At 42.9% G+C, this 17,170-nt stretch overlaps 2 protein-coding genes across 2 annotated transcripts in view; both read left to right on the top strand.

Moving 5' to 3' along the window:
• LOC119421556 (nucleosome-remodeling factor subunit BPTF) overlaps positions 1-10,724 on the top strand; it is a 32,853-nt gene extending 22,129 nt beyond the window's left edge. The window contains exons 23-31 of the mRNA XM_037688899.1: positions 936-2,272; positions 2,360-2,442; positions 2,606-2,843; positions 4,192-4,688; positions 4,781-4,957; positions 5,062-5,254; positions 6,385-6,469; positions 6,630-6,816; positions 10,455-10,724. Coding sequence (XP_037544827.1) covers positions 936-2,272; positions 2,360-2,442; positions 2,606-2,843; positions 4,192-4,688; positions 4,781-4,957; positions 5,062-5,254; positions 6,385-6,469; positions 6,630-6,816; positions 10,455-10,494 — 2,837 coding nt within the window. The 3' untranslated portion in view covers positions 10,495-10,724. The remainder of the gene's footprint in view (positions 1-935; positions 2,273-2,359; positions 2,443-2,605; positions 2,844-4,191; positions 4,689-4,780; positions 4,958-5,061; positions 5,255-6,384; positions 6,470-6,629; positions 6,817-10,454) is intronic.
• A 1,381-nt stretch (positions 10,725-12,105) lies between these two features.
• On the top strand, positions 12,106-14,931 carry LOC119421557 (importin subunit alpha-1). The gene is made up of 11 exons (XM_037688900.1): positions 12,106-12,125; positions 12,322-12,434; positions 12,527-12,667; positions 12,743-12,831; positions 12,915-13,183; positions 13,261-13,355; positions 13,641-13,904; positions 13,979-14,212; positions 14,317-14,499; positions 14,589-14,738; positions 14,815-14,931. The coding sequence occupies exons 2-11, from the start codon at positions 12,378-12,380 to the stop codon at positions 14,902-14,904; spliced, it is 1,572 nt and encodes a 523-aa protein (XP_037544828.1). The 5' UTR covers positions 12,106-12,125; positions 12,322-12,377; the 3' UTR covers positions 14,905-14,931.
• The last annotated feature ends 2,239 nt before the right edge of the window (positions 14,932-17,170 follow it).

Raw genomic sequence — 17,170 nt, 5'->3', positions numbered from 1 at the left:
GGAGGCAATGAGGGGTTCAGTGTCATGCCCAGGGACACTTCAGCACGTGATTGCTGGTGAAGTTGAACCCTCAGCTCTCGCATTGGAGGACAACTGCTCTAACCACTCAGCTGCAGCTGCCCCATCAACTAAACATCTCTGTTTGGACTCATCTGTCCAAAGGATGTTGTTCCAAAAGTCTTGTGATTGATGCTACTTTACAAATCTGCCACGTTGCTTTCAGAGAGAAGAGACTTTTTTTCTGTCGACCCTTACAGGCAGTCATACTTTTTTAGCTATTCTAACATGAACTTTAATCTTTAGCATGCTGAATGAAAGAAACCTGTAGATCAGGAGTGTAAAACTCACTTACAAAAGGGGGGCAAAAGTAAACCCTTTTTTAAAAAACTTTTTAGGGCCGGTTTCAGAATCTACATTAACTCAAGTTAGATACCCGACATCTTTTCTTGGTTGCAGGTTCCTCAACTAGAATATGATTGGTCTCATTTGATGTTCTCTGTTTCACTTTTGACATCATAAACGACATCATCAAATAAGCACTTTGATAACAGTTTATCTGTTTTAAATTGTGCTCTACAAATAAAGATGACTTGACTTGATAATCAAAGATTATTGAAAATAATTGAAGTGATGAAAGTATTTTACATTTAAAATAACATCTTGGGGGCCAGATAAGCTGTCAATGAGGGCCACATTCGGCCCCCGGGCCTTAAGTTTGACACATGTGCTGTAGAGTTCGAGATTTTATTTATTTTTTTATTTGATCATGGCACAATCTGACCTTTTGACATTATAATCTGATATGTAAACCCTACAACTGAAAGATACTGGACTTTCTCTTTCCTGTAGCTGTAACAATAACACTATCTTGTTGCCATTTGTATTCTTCAGCGTTGGTTTCACCTGTTTTTGTTCTTGTTTCTTTCTTGTTATAGCTCTGATAGAACAGAAGGCAGCTCAGCCCCAAGTCTGGACTCCAGTCTCGTCTCCAGCTCAGGCTCCAGTTCAGACAGCTCAGCAGGCAGCAGCTCCGGTTACACCGTCTGCCTCTGTGCCCAGCTCTGCTCCTTCATCAGCCTCTGCTCACTCCCCCGTTAATCTTCTGCCTCAAACATCTGTAACTCCTCGGTCTCCAGCGCAAGTTCATCATCCTGCTGCTGTATCGGTGCAGCAGGTGTCTCATCTGCCGGTCTCAGCAGTGCAGGTTAATATGAAGGGGCTACCTGTCTCCTCTGTTGTGTCTGCTGTGAGGCCCCCACAGCCTCAGCTGCAGCCCCAAACCCATCCTCAAATTCGGCCCCAGACACCAGCTCAGATCTGTGCACAGGTCCAGGTCCCCGCCTGTGGTCAAGTCCAGCAAATGCCACATATTCAAACGCATCCCCAGTTACAAGCTCAGATTCAGCCTCAGGTCCGGGTTCAGTTTCAGCCACGGGCACAAATTCAGCCACAAACTCCACCGTCGCCTCATACTCAAGTACAACCCCTTACTCAGGTCCAGTCCCCAACCCAGTCCCAGCCAAGGGTTCCGCCTCAGTACCAACCCCAGATACAAGCTTCATTTCAAACACAACCTCAGACTCTGCAGCAGCCTCAGGTCCAGTCTCAGGCCCCAACTCCCCTTCAGCTGCAGCCCCAAATCCAAACTCAAATCCAAACCCAGGTCCAGCTCCAGCAACAAAACCAGATTCAAGCTCAGGCTTCACAACAGCCCCATGTTCACATTCAGCCCCATGTTCAAGCTCAAGTCCAAACACAACCTCAGTTTTCAGTCCAGTCGTCACAACAAACTCAAGTTCCTCCACAGCTTCAAGCCCACGGCCAAGTCCAGGCAAAACTCCAAGTGCAGTTCCAACCTCAGAACCAATCACAAGTTCAACCCCAGCCTCAGCTTCAGGTCCAGTCTCCAATCAGGCATCAGGTCATCACAGTTTCAGGCCTCCAGCAGCCGGTCCAGCTACTCTCAGCCCTGCCGCCGCACGTTGCAGCCCAGATCCAAGCCCAGATCCAGGCTCAGGCCCAGCAGCAGGGTGGGGCCGTTCCCCAGCAAATCAAACTGCAACTACCTATCCAGATCCAGCAAACGGGGGCGCAAATCCAAGCCCACCAGCTCCAGAACGTGGTGACCATCCAGGCGCCGGCAAACGTTCAGGAGCAGCTTCAGAGGATGCAGCAGCAACCACCAAAGAAGAAGAAACACCACGAGGCTAAAAGGGAACCAAAAGAGCAGAATCTGCAGGCGGTCAGTCCAAAAGATGGCGTCCAGAAACAGGTGCTAATCAAGAGAACGGCAGTTATCTTTTTTTTTTTACTCCAGTTGTTTAAATTGTGGATTTTAATTGAAACTTTTAAATGTCAGGTGGGAGTGAAGCAGAATTTTTCAGCAGAGCATCAGAAACAAAGGAAGAGCTTGGCTGCAGTGGAGCGGGAGGAGAACCAGAGGTTGGACTCTTCTTATCAATCACAGAACCACTAAAAATACTTTGTGTTACTTACTACAGGACACATTAAACTAGTAATTACCGTAAAAGATAAAAGCTTCTTAATTATAAGCACCAGCCCAACCAAGCGAATCCACAGCTAAACTTTTGTTTTCTGCTTTCAGAATGATCGTGTGCAACCAGGTGATGAAGTTCATCCTCGACAAGATCGAGAAGGACGAGAAGCAGGAAGCTAAGCAGGAAGCTAAGAAAAGGAAGAAGGAAGAGGTGGTGGAGCAGAAACGCTCCAAGCAGAACGCCACCAAACTGACGGCGCTGCTGTACAAGCACAAGGAGCAGCTGAAGGCAGAAATCCTTAAAAAGAGGGCTCTGTTGGATAAAGAGCTGCAGCTGCAAGTCCAGGTTAGACTTTATAGATGATAGATGTCACAACTTCTCACTGAGCTGTGCACGGTCTCATGAAGCTGCATCAAGCTGGAGTCAGGATGGTTTAGACTGGTGGAATTAGAACTACCTTCATGTTTTTCAAACGTTTGAGTCTCTGCAGCTCAAACAGAAATGACAGACACCAACACCAGAGTGACATAATTCATGCCGTGTAGTGAGAGCAGCTCTCCCCCCCACCCCCACCACCTCACCGCAGCCTCCTGCTGCAGGTGGGAGGTGCTCTATGTTTACAAGCAGAACAGACTTTGAAGCAGAGGAAATACAATTTGAACCTCTTGCTTGAACTCCGTTTTAGATGGGAGGAGAAAAATGAATCAAACTGAGGTGGAGGTGGTGACAGTCTTCCTGCGCTGTTTAATTACCAGTGGGAGCAACTTTTCTCTGATAGCAATCATCCACCAGTTAAAGAAGATGGCTTCCCATGCTGAGCCCGGTTCTAGTGGAGGTTTCTTCCTGTTAAAAGGGAGTTGTTTCTTTCCACTGTTGCCTACGTGCTTCTCTGGATGTGAGATTGCAAAAAAGAGAAGATTCAACGCAGTCTGCCAACTTCCTAAAATACAAAAAACTTTTACTAATTGGCGTTTTATAATTTATGTGAATGTTCTTGTACTGAGCCCTGAGACGATGTTTGTTGTGAATTGGGGCTATATGAATAAACTTAATCAAATTGAAAATTAACTTTAAGCAACACACGAGGGAGGTTCACTGCAGGTGGTTCTGAGAGTTTCCAGTCGGACTGAAGCTTCTGTCAAAGCTCATCAATGTCTGAATTTATTTTATGCATATTATCTGTGTTGTCCTGTAATTTGAAGGTGAAATGTTAGCAGCTGTATTCTTTTTAATGGTTTTCTTTTTAACTGTTTTGATGGCCTAAATGTTTTTATTAAAACGCAGTTGTGCTTGTGACAAAACGTTCAAGTTCCAGTCAACTTTATTGTCATTTCCATCACATGTTGTACATGAGGTGGAACAAAATTATGTACACAGGGTCCCAGTTACACCCAAAAATATAAAGTGTAAAAATAAATAGTATATAAAGATCTAAGATATACACTAAACAAATGTCAAAGAGTTGTTGAAGAGTCCAAGAGTGCTTGAAAGGATTTCTTCCAGTTCTCTTTAAACTCTTGTTTAATGAGCTGAGTGTGTCTTTACCTGAGAGACGTCCAAGAAGAGCTTTAACTGCATTAATATTTGTGTTCCTCCTTCAGTGCACATTATTTGTGTGATTCTTCCAGACAAGAGAAACAAAATGTTAACTACGGCTGAAAAGGCCTCTTTAAATGTCCGTTTTTCTTCTCAGGAAGAGCTGAGGCGAGACCTGGCCAGGCTGCAAAGAGAAAAGGAGAAAGCTCGAGCTGCCATCGCTCAGGCGGCTGCAGCGACCATCAAGGCGGCCTCCGCCCACCTTCCTCACTCCACACATTCCTCTCACAGCATGCACACGTCATCCCATAAACGTAAACGAGAAGACGAGAGAGACAGAGACAAAAACCGAGACAGAGACCGGCATCACGACAAGAGCAAGAAACGGGACAGGGACAAGGACAAAGACAAGGACCGACACAGAGACAGGGAAAAAGACAGAGACCGGGATCTGGAGAAGGAGAGAGAGAGAGACCGAGAGCGGGACAAGAATCGGGACAGGGAACAAGACAAAGAAAGGGAGGGAGATCAGGAGGGAGATCCCAACTTATTAAAACTCAAGAAGAAGAAGAAGAAACTGTCTTCTGCCTCGAAGGATCACAAGAAGGACACCAAGCTGTACTGTGTCTGCAAAACGCCCTACGATGAGTCGAAGTGAGCTCCTCTACGTTTCTATGATCACTCTGTCCATTTAATGTGACTTTAGCTTCTGGGAATAGCTGTGACAAACTGGTTTGCTCTCGCAGGTTTTACATCGGGTGTGACCTGTGCTCCAACTGGTTTCATGGCGCGTGTGTCGGCATCACGGAGAAGGAGGCCAAGAAGCTGGAGGACTTTGTGTGCAGCGACTGTAAGCGTGGTCAGGAGGGAGGCAGCAGCGAGGAGCTCTACTGCATCTGCCGGACACCTTATGATGAATCACAGTACGGCTTTTTACACACCACGTTCCTCTGAATCAGATCTGTTCTTCTTAGTTGTGGTTTAGCCCTAGAGTTTGGTTTTGACCACCTATCCAATCCCCCCGCAGGTTTTACATAGGCTGCGATCGCTGCCAGAACTGGTACCATGGGCGCTGCGTGGGCATTCTGCAGAGCGAGGCCAATCACATCGATGTGTACGTTTGTCCGCAGTGTCAGTCGACCGAGGACGCCATGACAGTCCTGTCGCCGCTCACTGACAAGGACTATGAGGGGTTAAAAAGAATATTACGCTCGCTACAGGTATGAAACTAATGTATGTAGCTAAGTAATAGATTTTTATGAACTGTGCAGCAAGCTCATCTAACAGAGAGGTATAACTGGCAGTCTGCACTGCAGCTGCAGAGTACAGAATACTTTCTGTACCCTGTAAAGGTAGTTTAAATGTTTAAAAGATTTTATGTAGTTTTATTGTTTTTGTTTTGGCTGTAATTAGACCTTTCTGGCACCTTAATGCAAACAATATTTGAATTGTTTGAAAATAACTCTTTTTATAAAAAATATATTTATAAAATATTACAGTCTGCATTTGTTTACCATCATTCATTTCATCCAAGAATCCCTCCAATAACAGGATTTGTAAATGTTTTCCTGTTTCAGTCAAATGTTTAGATCTATATTTTTTCTCCTTAAATTTTATATTTACGTTTCTGAATTCCATGTTTTATAATGTAATCCAATTTTCCACCTAAAAACAGGTCTGACTTTACCAGTTAGGTAAGAAAATGTCCCAAATTTCATTCATTCGACCTTTATTTATCAAGGTTAGTCTCACTGAGCCACGAGGACTCATTTACAGGAGACCTGTTTCAAACAGAACACAGATGAGGTACAGACAATAGACAGTCATAGAAAAGCTTATAAAATGAAAGGTCAGTAAAATAAATTACATAAAACGAAACAAAAACAAGCTACATAAATGGACAAATTACAATGAAAATACAGCTAAATGTTTTCAGAACATACTTAAAGATCTGCTTATAACTTTGAATAAATTAAAAAAAAAACTTTTTCTTTCTTTTTTGTAAAATAAAGAACTTCACGTGTTTCATGTGAGAGTACCGTATTTTTCGGACCATAAGGCTCACTGTTGATTTTTGAGGAAATTAAAGGATTTGAAGTGCACCTTATAGTTACAGTTTGGGAACTAAAGACTCCCTTTGCATGTTTTATCTAATAAAATATAGTTAATTGTATTCAACCTTCATCTTGTTTGACTCACTGATGATGATGATGGAGTTGTTATTTTAGTTATTTTCCTCCTAAAGTTTTGCATCTTTCATTTCAGCTTCCATTTCAGTTGTTCAATTTTTAGATTCTGATATGTTTGACCTTTTTTAATTCAGTTGTTTACCTGTTCTGTGTTGTTTCAGTCTCATAAAATGGCCTGGCCGTTCCTCGAACCTGTGGATCCCCATGACGCTCCAGATTATTATCGTGTGATTAAAGAGCCGATGGGTAAGATCCGTTCACAGCCCAGACTCAGAAAAACTGCCCGTCAGCCTGAATTATTTGAGTCGGATAATTACTAGAAAAAACAATTTGTCAGGCAGATTCTGTCCTAATTATAGTTTTTTATTTTTTGTCTTGTGCTCTCGTATTGTTCTGACCCTCTTAGACTTCTCCACGATGGAAACCCGTTTGCAGAAGCGACATTACCAGAAGCTCACGGAGTTTGTGGCAGATGTGACCAAAATCTTCGACAACTGCCGCTACTACAACCCCAACGACACGCCCTTCTTTCAGTGTGCCGAGGTGCTGGAAGCCTTCTTTGTACAGAAACTGAAAGGCTTTAAGGCGAGCAGGTGAGTGCTGCAGCTCGAGGTGTGCACTTCCATTCAAAGCTCTTACAGCCTTACTCAGACATGGCTGTCATGCTTGTTTTAATTATTTTATGTAGGGATGCACGATATTATCGGCATGGTATCGGTATCGGACGATGTTGATGATGGTTCAATATGACGTTGGTCCACCCTTTGCAGCTAGAACAGCTTCAACTCTTCTGGGAAGGCTGGGTGGGAAGGAAGGTTTAGGAGTGTGTTTATGGGGATTTTTGACGATTCTTCCAGAAGCACATTAGTGAGGTCGCATGTACTGATGTTGGACGAGAAGGCCTGGCTCTCAGTCTCCGCTCTAATTCATCCCAAACATGTTCCATCAGGTTGAGGTCAGGACTCTGTGTAGGCCAGTCAAGTTCATCCACACCAGACTCTGACATCCATGTCTTTATTATGGACCGTGCTTTGTGCACTGGTGCACAGTCATGTTGGAAGAGGAAGGGGCCAGCTCCAGACTGTTCCCACAAAGTTGGGTCCAAAATGTCTTAATATGCTGAAACAGTCAAGAGTTCCTTTCACTGGAACTAAGGAGCCAAGCCCAGCTCCTGAAAAACAACCCCACACCTTAATCCCCCCTCCACCAAACTTTACACTTGGCACAATGGAGTCAGACAAGTACCGTTCTCCTGACAACCACCAAACCCAGACTCATCCATCAGATTGCCAGATGGAGAAGCACGATTCGTCACTCCGGAGAACGCGCCTAGCTAACCTGAAGGCCATATGAAGTTTGGAGGTCTGTAGTGATCGACTCTGCAGAAATTTGGCGACCTCTTCGCACTATGCGCTCCACCATCTGCTGACCCCGCTCCGTCAGTTTACGTGGCTGAGTTGCTGTCATTCCCAAACACTTCCATTTTCTTATATTACAGCTGACAATCGACTGTGGAATATTTAGGAGCGAGGAAATTTCACGACTGGATTTGTTGCATAGGTGGCATCCTATCAGTTCCTCGCTGGAATTCACTGAGCTCCCGAGAGCGACCCATTCTTTCACAAATGTTTGTAAAAACAGTCTGCATGATAGGTGCTTCATTTTATACACCTGTGGCCATGGAAGAGATTGGAACACCTGATTCCGATAATTTGGATGGGTGAGCAAATACTTTTGGTAATGTAGTGTAGATTTTAGATCTTATTACTGTTTTTCTTTTACATTTTAATACTTTTGTTGGATGTAACTGGGACCCTGTTTTCGTTCCACTACATGTGATGTGAATAGGGGCTGAACGACTACATAATTTTTAAAGTCGACATTAACATAATAAAAATCGAGTAGTTGATGACGTCATAGGCTCTCAGGATGCAAAAAATAAATAAAACCGTAAAAAAACGTCATTTATTATTTACAAAAAAAGACCAACAAAACATTGGGAGCGTATATTATGCTCCTACCATTTATCATACTGCAAATAAGTCACAGGAAAACCAAAACTATTAGTTATTATTATTAAGCTGAAAAAATGAAAGAAACGTGCGGCACGTAAAAAACGAAACTAGAAACAGTGGGGCGGACGACTACCCCGCACCACCGCTGGGTGCGCATTAGGTTTAGTTTTAGAGATTAATAAGTTTATAGGTTTTTTTAAATAGGTTTAGAGATTAATATTTCTTGATTTTAGTTTGTGAAACAAGGTCAGAGGAAGCTCGTTCTGGTTCAGTCGATTGGACCCGGTGTTGCACCATATTCTGTGACCTGCAACAGTGCATGCAACATCACCCCCTATGGTCACAATATACGGTGGTCACAGAATATGGTGTAACACCTGTTCGCAGCGAGCTCCAAACAGTCAGGAAGTTGATTCATTTTCTGTTTCCTTACGGTAGTTGAACCAGAAGATTCATCTGTAGTGAAATATTTTCAGACTATTGATGCATTTCTACCAGTTTGCCAAGACTGGGCCTGCTCTGTGCCATCTGTCTTCTTGGAGGAATCCATTTTGTAGCTGCCCGCGCCCGGTGCGGATCACGTGACGCAATGACGTCATTACGACGTAATGACGTAACTGCGAATGCCCAATGTGAAATTTAAAATCTCGCGAGATGTCCTAGAATCGACGTGTCGATCACTTGAGTAGTCTGTTAAAGCCCTCGGTGTGAATGACGAAGAACCTTGAATCCTTGAATATATAAGATAATGTTTTGATATGACAACCCAGTGACAGGGATGCCTGCAGCGCCACTACAACATTATGACGTCATGCGCACCTACCTGATCTGATCACGGTGGGAGAGGAAGAAGTGAAAATGTCAGCGGTGTGCAAGTTTTTTAAAAATGTCGGAAACTGATAGCATATATGATTGATAATATATCTATTAATGCACTACTACTTTTGCACTTTTCACTTGTCGCTTGTGAACAGGTTGAGTTTAGATTTGTGAAAATTTACAAATTTGCACTGTTCGAGTGTTGTCATTGTGTTAGAGAAAGTAACTGTCATGAATAAGTTTGACTTTAAACATAATCCAAATTGAAGTGTTATGTCATTTTCAGCCCCCTTTTTGGCATCTGCATTTGGTAGCAGGTCAAATTAACAAAGCCCATGTGGAATAACGTAGTAATTTAATTCACAGCAGAGAAAGCTATGTGGTCTCTGTAAGTAGGTCTAGGGAAAAAAATATCAGTATCGTATCGGTTATCGGCCAAAAATCCAATATCGTGCATCCCTAATTTTATGCATTCATGGCTGCCGCTCACTTTGTACCACTAGCATGTTTTGTAGCTGGATTTTTTTATAGAATGTGCTTTATTGTAGACTAGACAGTGTTGTATGAAAATTCGTATCCATCATCTCATTGAGCCTTAGTGCCACGTTGCGTCACCGTTGCATGTGTGTGTGTGTTCATCTGTGCTGCATGCCTTGTAATTCAAGCCATCCCATGTTCTTCTTTTCTTCCAGATTGTCAGATTCTTAAGTTGGCCAGTCTAGCAGGAGTCTGGACTGGATGCTGGTGTCTCTAGTGTCACTCACATGAAAACCTTGTCTTTCCAAAACAGCAAACAAAAGAAAAAAAACAACCACCAGACGTGCCTTTTTGTTTGATTTGAGGAAGTGGTTGTAATCATGCCTGACAAAAAGTCATCATCGTCTTCATCATGTTGTCAATACATTGGGCCTTTACGATCAATCAGCCGAACCTGCAGGATTTTAAATGTTTTACTTATTAAGTTGTATTTATTTCTGTTAAACGCCACAGTTGAATTGGACATGTTGAAATTGTTGATTAAAATATGAAAAGGTGCGTATTTTATTATGGAGATATTTATGAGACATTTTGTACACGCCCTCATTTAGACTTTCGAATGTTCCCAGGTGGTTGTCTTGAATGTACATATTTTTATTACGCACAGTGGCTGTATTTGACTTTTTAAAGAGTTATGAAACTAGTGATTTTTAGATCTGTAGTCCTTTGAGTCTAAAATGTACTGAAAGCAGTGAGAACTTTCTGGAAGCGGTGTTCTCTGATAAAGACATTCCTGGTTATTCACACCAACACGGCTGCGGGAAACCGATCCGCTCCGTTCGCTTCCTCTGTTAGATGCTTTTTAAGACGTGAAACTGTGAGGAGCTTTCAATTCTCCCCCCTCTCTCCACATCCTTTAGGTCTCATAACAACAAGCTTCAGTCTTCTTTGGCCTCTTAGACAACATCGCACGTTGAGCAAACAAAATGCACTTGCCAAGAATGTGGCTTTTCTGAACTCTGTGACTCTCGGTGACCGGGTCGGCGGGATCCGTTCGGGCAGAGCTGCCGGCACACTTTCAGGCTGTAAGGGGGACCTCCCAGGACCTGTCGTCACAAACAGGGGCCCTGTACAGAATGACTGAGGCATTTCAAAATAAAAGTTTACCTCGGAGAAAACTCTTCTGGAGCTCTCTCAGATTTCTTTGTTTGTTTTCTTTTTCTTTTTTTTTTTTTTACGTGTAAAAAATAAATCTCTAGGACCATTGTGCTCCTCATGTCCACTCAAATAAAAAACTGAACACTTGCGTCCTTCCTGACCATCATGTATGGAGAGTTTTGTGTCTGAATTCAGATCTCACAGTGGAACAGTTTGTTTTTTTTTTAATCCCCATTTCCACTCATCTAGTCTGAAATGGCATGAAAGAAAGTTTAAGTACTAAAGTACTAAATATTTGGACACCGTTAGTCTTCTTGGTTAAACGTCTATATATCCTACTGAAGGTACAGTGATAAGCTGTTGTACATTACTTTATTTGCAGTAGTGACTGAGAAGGACAAATGATGTGTGAAGGTTCCTGCCCTGTTTGTAAAAAACGTTCATCAGATTTTGTCTTGATTTCCTTTTTTGTATTACAGCTGAAGAAATATTGATGTATATGGAACTTAATAAAACAGAAAAGACAGATTCTCTTGCGTGTTTTTGCAGTAATGGAAAATGGGAACATAAAAAACTATTTTTTTAATGTATTTTTTATTTGAGCAGAAAATATAAAAACAGCCTGGTGTTCCTTTATAAAGTTAAAGGCTGTTTAAGATGACTTGCAGCTACTACCACATCAAACTATGGGCGTGTGTTAGATCAACTAGGTTGACTTCAAAGTTTAATCAGTTGTACATCGGAGCTTATTTTAGTGGTTCATGAAATATTTTGCTAACAGAAGTTATGCCGAAGCTTGAAGCAAAGTATTGTGGATCTTGGCTGCAAACACACTTAAGTTTTACCTAAACAGCTGTAAATTTGAAGTTATACCCATTTTGTGTTTTTAAATGATCAATTGTTTGGCAGCTATTTTGAATCAATTTGACTTCTAAGGTTTAGTTGTAGACCCTCATCTAATCAATTATTTCTAAGTTTCATTGATAATTGTCCAGCAGTTGGTTAGACGTTTTGATGACGCATTGTCCCTCATTTGTTTGTGACAAAAGGTGATTTTTTTTTGTTTTGTTTTAAAAATTGATGAGTGCTTTATAATTTACAATTTATAGCTTCTTTTCACGCGTAATAAAACAAACTGAAAACAAATAAAACCTAAAGGACATATAAATAAAATTAACAAAATATTTTTAGTTCTTGCAAATCAATCAGCAGATCCAGGATCAGTTGCATACCAACTAACCTTATTTTAAAAATCTCGCGATATTCTCGTGGTGACGTCACTTCCTTTTAGCAGTGGTATTTTTTTAAACGGACCAATGAGCGCAGGTTTTTGGATGCTTTGACTCGAACGGACCAATCAGAGGCCTCTGTTCCAGGAATTTAAAGGTCTGTGCGGCAGATTTTCTTAGTCACTGTTCCTGTTCCAGAGCTAGGTGAGTGTTTGTCTGCTGTTTGTTTATTCGGAAAAGTTAAGAAGAAAGTGATTTATTTTCGATTTATGTATTTTTATGTCAATTTTGTCCACGTTAGCTAGCGTCTCGAATTCAAGCAAGGATTTAGCTTAACATTTTGCCACCTCTATGGCCACGAGGCAGCTCTCATCGACTGAAAATGTGTTTGTCTTCGCAGAAACGACACAAAACAAGGTTTCCATCAACCATCGAACGTCCTTCTCTTCCTCCAAAATGTCCGAGAACGTCGCTCGCCTGAACCAATTCAAGAACAAAGGCAAAGACACTAACGTGAGCGCACCAGCTGCTTTTCTTCCGGTATTTAATTAAAATTAAATGCGTTTGAGACTTTGTTGCATATGAATTTTGTTACTTAAACGCAGGAGCTTCGACGCAGGAGGGCAGAGGTGAACGTGGAGCTTCGAAAGGCAAAGAAAGATGACCAGATCTTCAAAAGGAGGAATGTGTCCACAGATCCGGAAGAGGCCACTTCTCCCCTCCAGGAAAGGACCCAGAACTGTCAGGTAGAACTTTTTATGGTTCGCTGTTTAGTTGTTCTGAACTGGAGTGGTTGACCTTGAATCCTGACCTGTTCTCAGGCTGCGAGGCAGTGGACGGTGGAGGAGATTGTTACAGGAGTGAACAGCAGTGATCCTGAGACCCAGCTCCAGGCCACCCAGGCTGCACGGTAAGACCTCAGAAATCTGCTCTTGGTGTTTTTATTTGAACGTGGTTCAGTTTTAACCCGTCTCTGTGCCACCCCTCGCACAGAAAACTGCTGTCTCGCGACAAACATCCCCCCATCGATCAGATGATCAGCGTTGGGCTGATCCCCAAGTTTGTGTCCTTCCTCGGCCTTACGGCGTATCCTCCCATCCAGTTCGAGGCGTCCTGGGCTCTGACCAACATCGCCTCCGGGACGTCTGATCAGACGGCTGCTGTGGTGGAGAGCGGTGCCATTCACGCCTTCGTTAGCCTGGTCACATCCCCCCATCAGCACATCAGCGAGCAGGCAGTCTGGGCTCTGGGAAACATTGCCGGTAACGTCACCTCCTCGTGTAGCTCGTGTTTGCTGATGGACTAGGGCCTCAGTCATTTTGATTCCTCTGCTCTTCAGGTGATGGGTCGGCTCTCAGAGACAGGGTGATTAAACACGGAGCTGTGGCACCTCTGCTAAGTCTGCTGGCAGTTCCTGACCTCACTGTGTTTACTGTAAGTGGATCTTCACTTCCCAGTTGTAGTTCTTGACACTCTTCACGTGCCGACAGTTCACTTGAGATGATGTCATTTACAAGGTTTGACCTCCCACAAAGAAGAAAAACACTCAAATGATTTTAAACATGAACAGCAGTGGGAAGTTCACTCCTTTTTTAAAAAAAAAAAAAAAAAAAAAAAACTGCTCAGCTTTTAATTGTCATGTTCAACCTGTAGGTGGCGTCCTAACACAACAAAATGTTCCTCCATATCACTTCTCACTTTTTTTTTTTTATTTTGCAGCCTGGCTATCTGAGAAATGTGACCTGGACCCTCTCAAACCTCTGTCGGAACAAGCACCCCTCTCCTCCCATGAGTGCAATCCAACAGATCCTGCCTTCTCTCATCCGCCTCCTGCACCACCACGACCTGGAGGTGTTGGCTGACGCGTGCTGGGCTGTGTCCTACCTGACGGATGGCTCTAATGACCGCATTGACGTGGTGGTCAAGACTGGTGTGATCCCTCGCCTGGTCAAGCTGCTTGGCTTTCAGGAGCTGTCTGTGGTTGTAAGTATGATGGAACCAGGGAGGTTGTGGAGTGTGTGGTGGTCTGTGTGTTCAACACTTTCTCCTTCTGTCAGACTCCGGCGCTGCGTGCCCTCGGGAACATTGTGACTGGCACAGATGAGCAGACTCAAGCCGTGCTCGATGCTGGAGCCCTGTCCATGTTCCCACAGCTGATGCGCCACAAAAGGCCCAGCATCCAGAAGGAGGCGGCCTGGACTCTGTCCAACATCACAGCAGGGAGGGACGCTCAGATCCAGGAGGTCATCGACGCAGGCCTCATTCCTTACATGGTTGAGCTGCTTGTGCGGGTATGATCTCAGATTTTTAGTTTTATTATAATGTTATTATTGATATATATATATATATATATATATTTATTATTGTTTATTCATATTGGCTGTCTCTCCTTCAGGGTGACTACAAAACTCAGAAAGAGGCTGTGTGGGCTGTTACAAACTTCACCAGCGGGGGCACTGTTCAGCAGGTGGTGTTCCTCGTCCAAGCCAACGTGCTGGAGCCTCTCCTGAACCTGCTCTCCTCCAAGGACAGCAAGACCGTCCTCGTCATCTTGGACGCAATAACTAACATCTTCCTGGTGAGGCCACATCTAATGGACGCCTCGTGCGACACGACTACGCGTCCTCCTCTTGACGGCTGTAAAATGTTTTTTGTTTTTGTTGTCAGGCTGGAGAAAAAATCGGTGAGTCGGACAAGCTGAGTCTGATGATTGAAGAATGCGGCGGACTAGATAAGATTGAGGCGTTGCAGTCTCATGAGAACGAAATGATCTACAAAGCTGCCCTCAACCTGATCGAGAAGTACTTCTCTGAGGAGGTCAGTATGAGATGAAGAGGTTTGGAGTCGTTTAGTGTTCGTTTCTGACCCCTCTCTTTTTTTTGTGTGTGTAAAGGAGGAGGAGGTGCAGAGCGTGGCACCTGAAGCCACCGAGGACGGTTTTGCCTTCCAGATCAGTGAAAACCAAAGCACTTTCAATTTCTAGATGACTTTCTGTCTTCTCCACTCTGTGACCTCCTTCTTACTGTACGTCTGATGTCTGTGTTTTCTGTACGTGCTGGTTTTAATGTAATCAATTGTAAATAAAGTTTGTTACATCATGATTGAGGGTTTAATTTGTTTTCTATTTGCCTGTAAGCAGATGATATCCAGGAGTTGATGGCAATGTTTTTAAGGAATTGTGCAATCTTTTAGTTTCTACTGAACCAAAGATTAGGTCGAGGCTCCAAATCAAATGTAGCTCCAAATCTCAGTCATTTAAAACTAATCTTCATTCGCTTGTATTGTCAGTTTTCTATTCCATTCAAGGATGGATGGAATAGAAAATCTTGTAAGATTTTATTTATTTTTTTACAAATAGGATGGCTAAAAAAAAAAAAAAACAGCTAGATTCTAAGTTGAATGTAGAAAACTAAAAACAGGAACATGTCATTTTTTCCATTTGAGCCATAATCTTCAATTAAAGACCAGCTTCAAATATGTCTGTGATGAATCTATAGTGTATCAGGGGTGTCGGTTGCTGACAAAAGGGGCCTAAATTAACCTTTTTTCAAACTAGGGGCTAATTTCAAAAAACGCACACTCATGTCAGATTTTTTTTTTTTTTTTTTATATATATATATATATATATATATATATATATATATATATTTTCTTGGTTATAGATTTCTGTTTGGTAGGTCTCATTTTATGTTCTCTGTTGCGCTTTCAACATTATAATCAAAGATTACTGAAAAAATGAAGAGAAGCATTTTACGTGTCGCATATCAGCTTGGGGGGCCAGATAAGATGTCAACGAAGGCCACATTTGGCCCCCAGGCCTTGACTTTGACAAAAAAACAAACGCACCTACACCCCCTGAACATAAGAGGATCTGCGGTGGAAGTGGTCACCAGTCAAGTCACATTTATTTATGTAGCACATTTAAAACGGTAACTGTTATCAAAGTGCTTACCAAAAAAGATCACAGCATCAAATAAGATGCATAAAAGCATAAAAACATGAAATAATGAGAAATAACGAAATACTAAATCAAATCACCCTGTGTTAAATGTCAGGGAGTAAAAGTAAAATGGATGAACACAATCATCAACGAAATACCATACCAATTTATTTATATAGCACTTAAAACAGCAACAAGGCCAACCAAAGTGCTGTACAAAAGAACCAAACATGCACAGCAGACAGGAAAACATAAAATAGAAATACAGGTACAAATAGCAGCAGAAGCTAACTAAAATGGCCAACAGAGTAGAGAACAGACCGGACCAAAATGAGATCACACTGTTAAATGCCAATGAGTACAGATGTGTTTTGAGGAAAGATTTAAAAATAGAGACTGAGGTGGCCTGTCGAATGTTGATGGGCAGATTGTTCCAGAGTTTAGGGCCCATGACTGAAAACGCCCGATCTCCTCTGAGCTTCAGCCTGGTTTGTGGTACCACCAAAAGCAGCTGGTCTGATGATCTCAAAGCCCGAGAAGGAGTATAAGGATGGAGGTCTGAGAGGTATGAGGGTGCAAGGCCGTTAATGCACTTGAATGTCAGCAGGAGAATTTTAAAATCAACTCTGACACGCACAGGAAGCCAGTGAAGTGAGGACAGAACTGGAGTAATGTGCTCAAACCTGCGAGTTCCTGTTAGCAGCTGAGCTGCAGCATTTTGGACGAGCTGGAGACGTGAGAGAGAGACCTGACTGACCCCAGCTACAAGTACTTGTGTGTAACACATGAATGACAACCTCAGCTGGAGCAACATCACCACCAGCCTGATCAAGAAAGCTCATCAGAGACTCTACTTCCTCGGACGGCTGAGACGAGCTGGTCTGGGAAGCTCAGTCCTCACCTCCTTCTACAGGTGTGCAGTGGAGAGCATCCTGTGCTCCACCATCAACGTGTGGCATGGAGGCTGCACAGCTGCAGAAAGAAAAGCTTTGCAGAGAGTGGTGAAGGCTGCACAGAAGACTGTCGGAATCAGTCTCCCCACCATCACAGACATCTACACCTCTAGATGCAGGAAGAGGGCCACTTGCATCATGAAGGACCCCACTCACCCAGCACACACTTTTTGTCCCGCTCCCCTCAGGAAGGAGGTTGAGGAGCATTAAGAGTAGAACCACTAGACTGAGGAACAGCTTCTACCCTGAGGCTGTTAGACTCATGAATCTCTAACTAGAATAATCACTGTGAAAAAAATCACATCATGCTGCTGCTGATCTGTTTCATGTTGCTGCTGATCTGTTTCATGTTGCTG

This window comes from Nematolebias whitei, chromosome 15 (assembly GCF_014905685.2).
Source record: "Nematolebias whitei isolate Nwh7 chromosome 15, NemWhi1, whole genome shotgun sequence".
In the NCBI taxonomy this organism is placed as follows: domain Eukaryota; kingdom Metazoa; phylum Chordata; class Actinopteri; order Cyprinodontiformes; family Rivulidae; genus Nematolebias; species Nematolebias whitei.
This window is presented reverse-complemented; position numbering and strand designations above follow the sequence as displayed.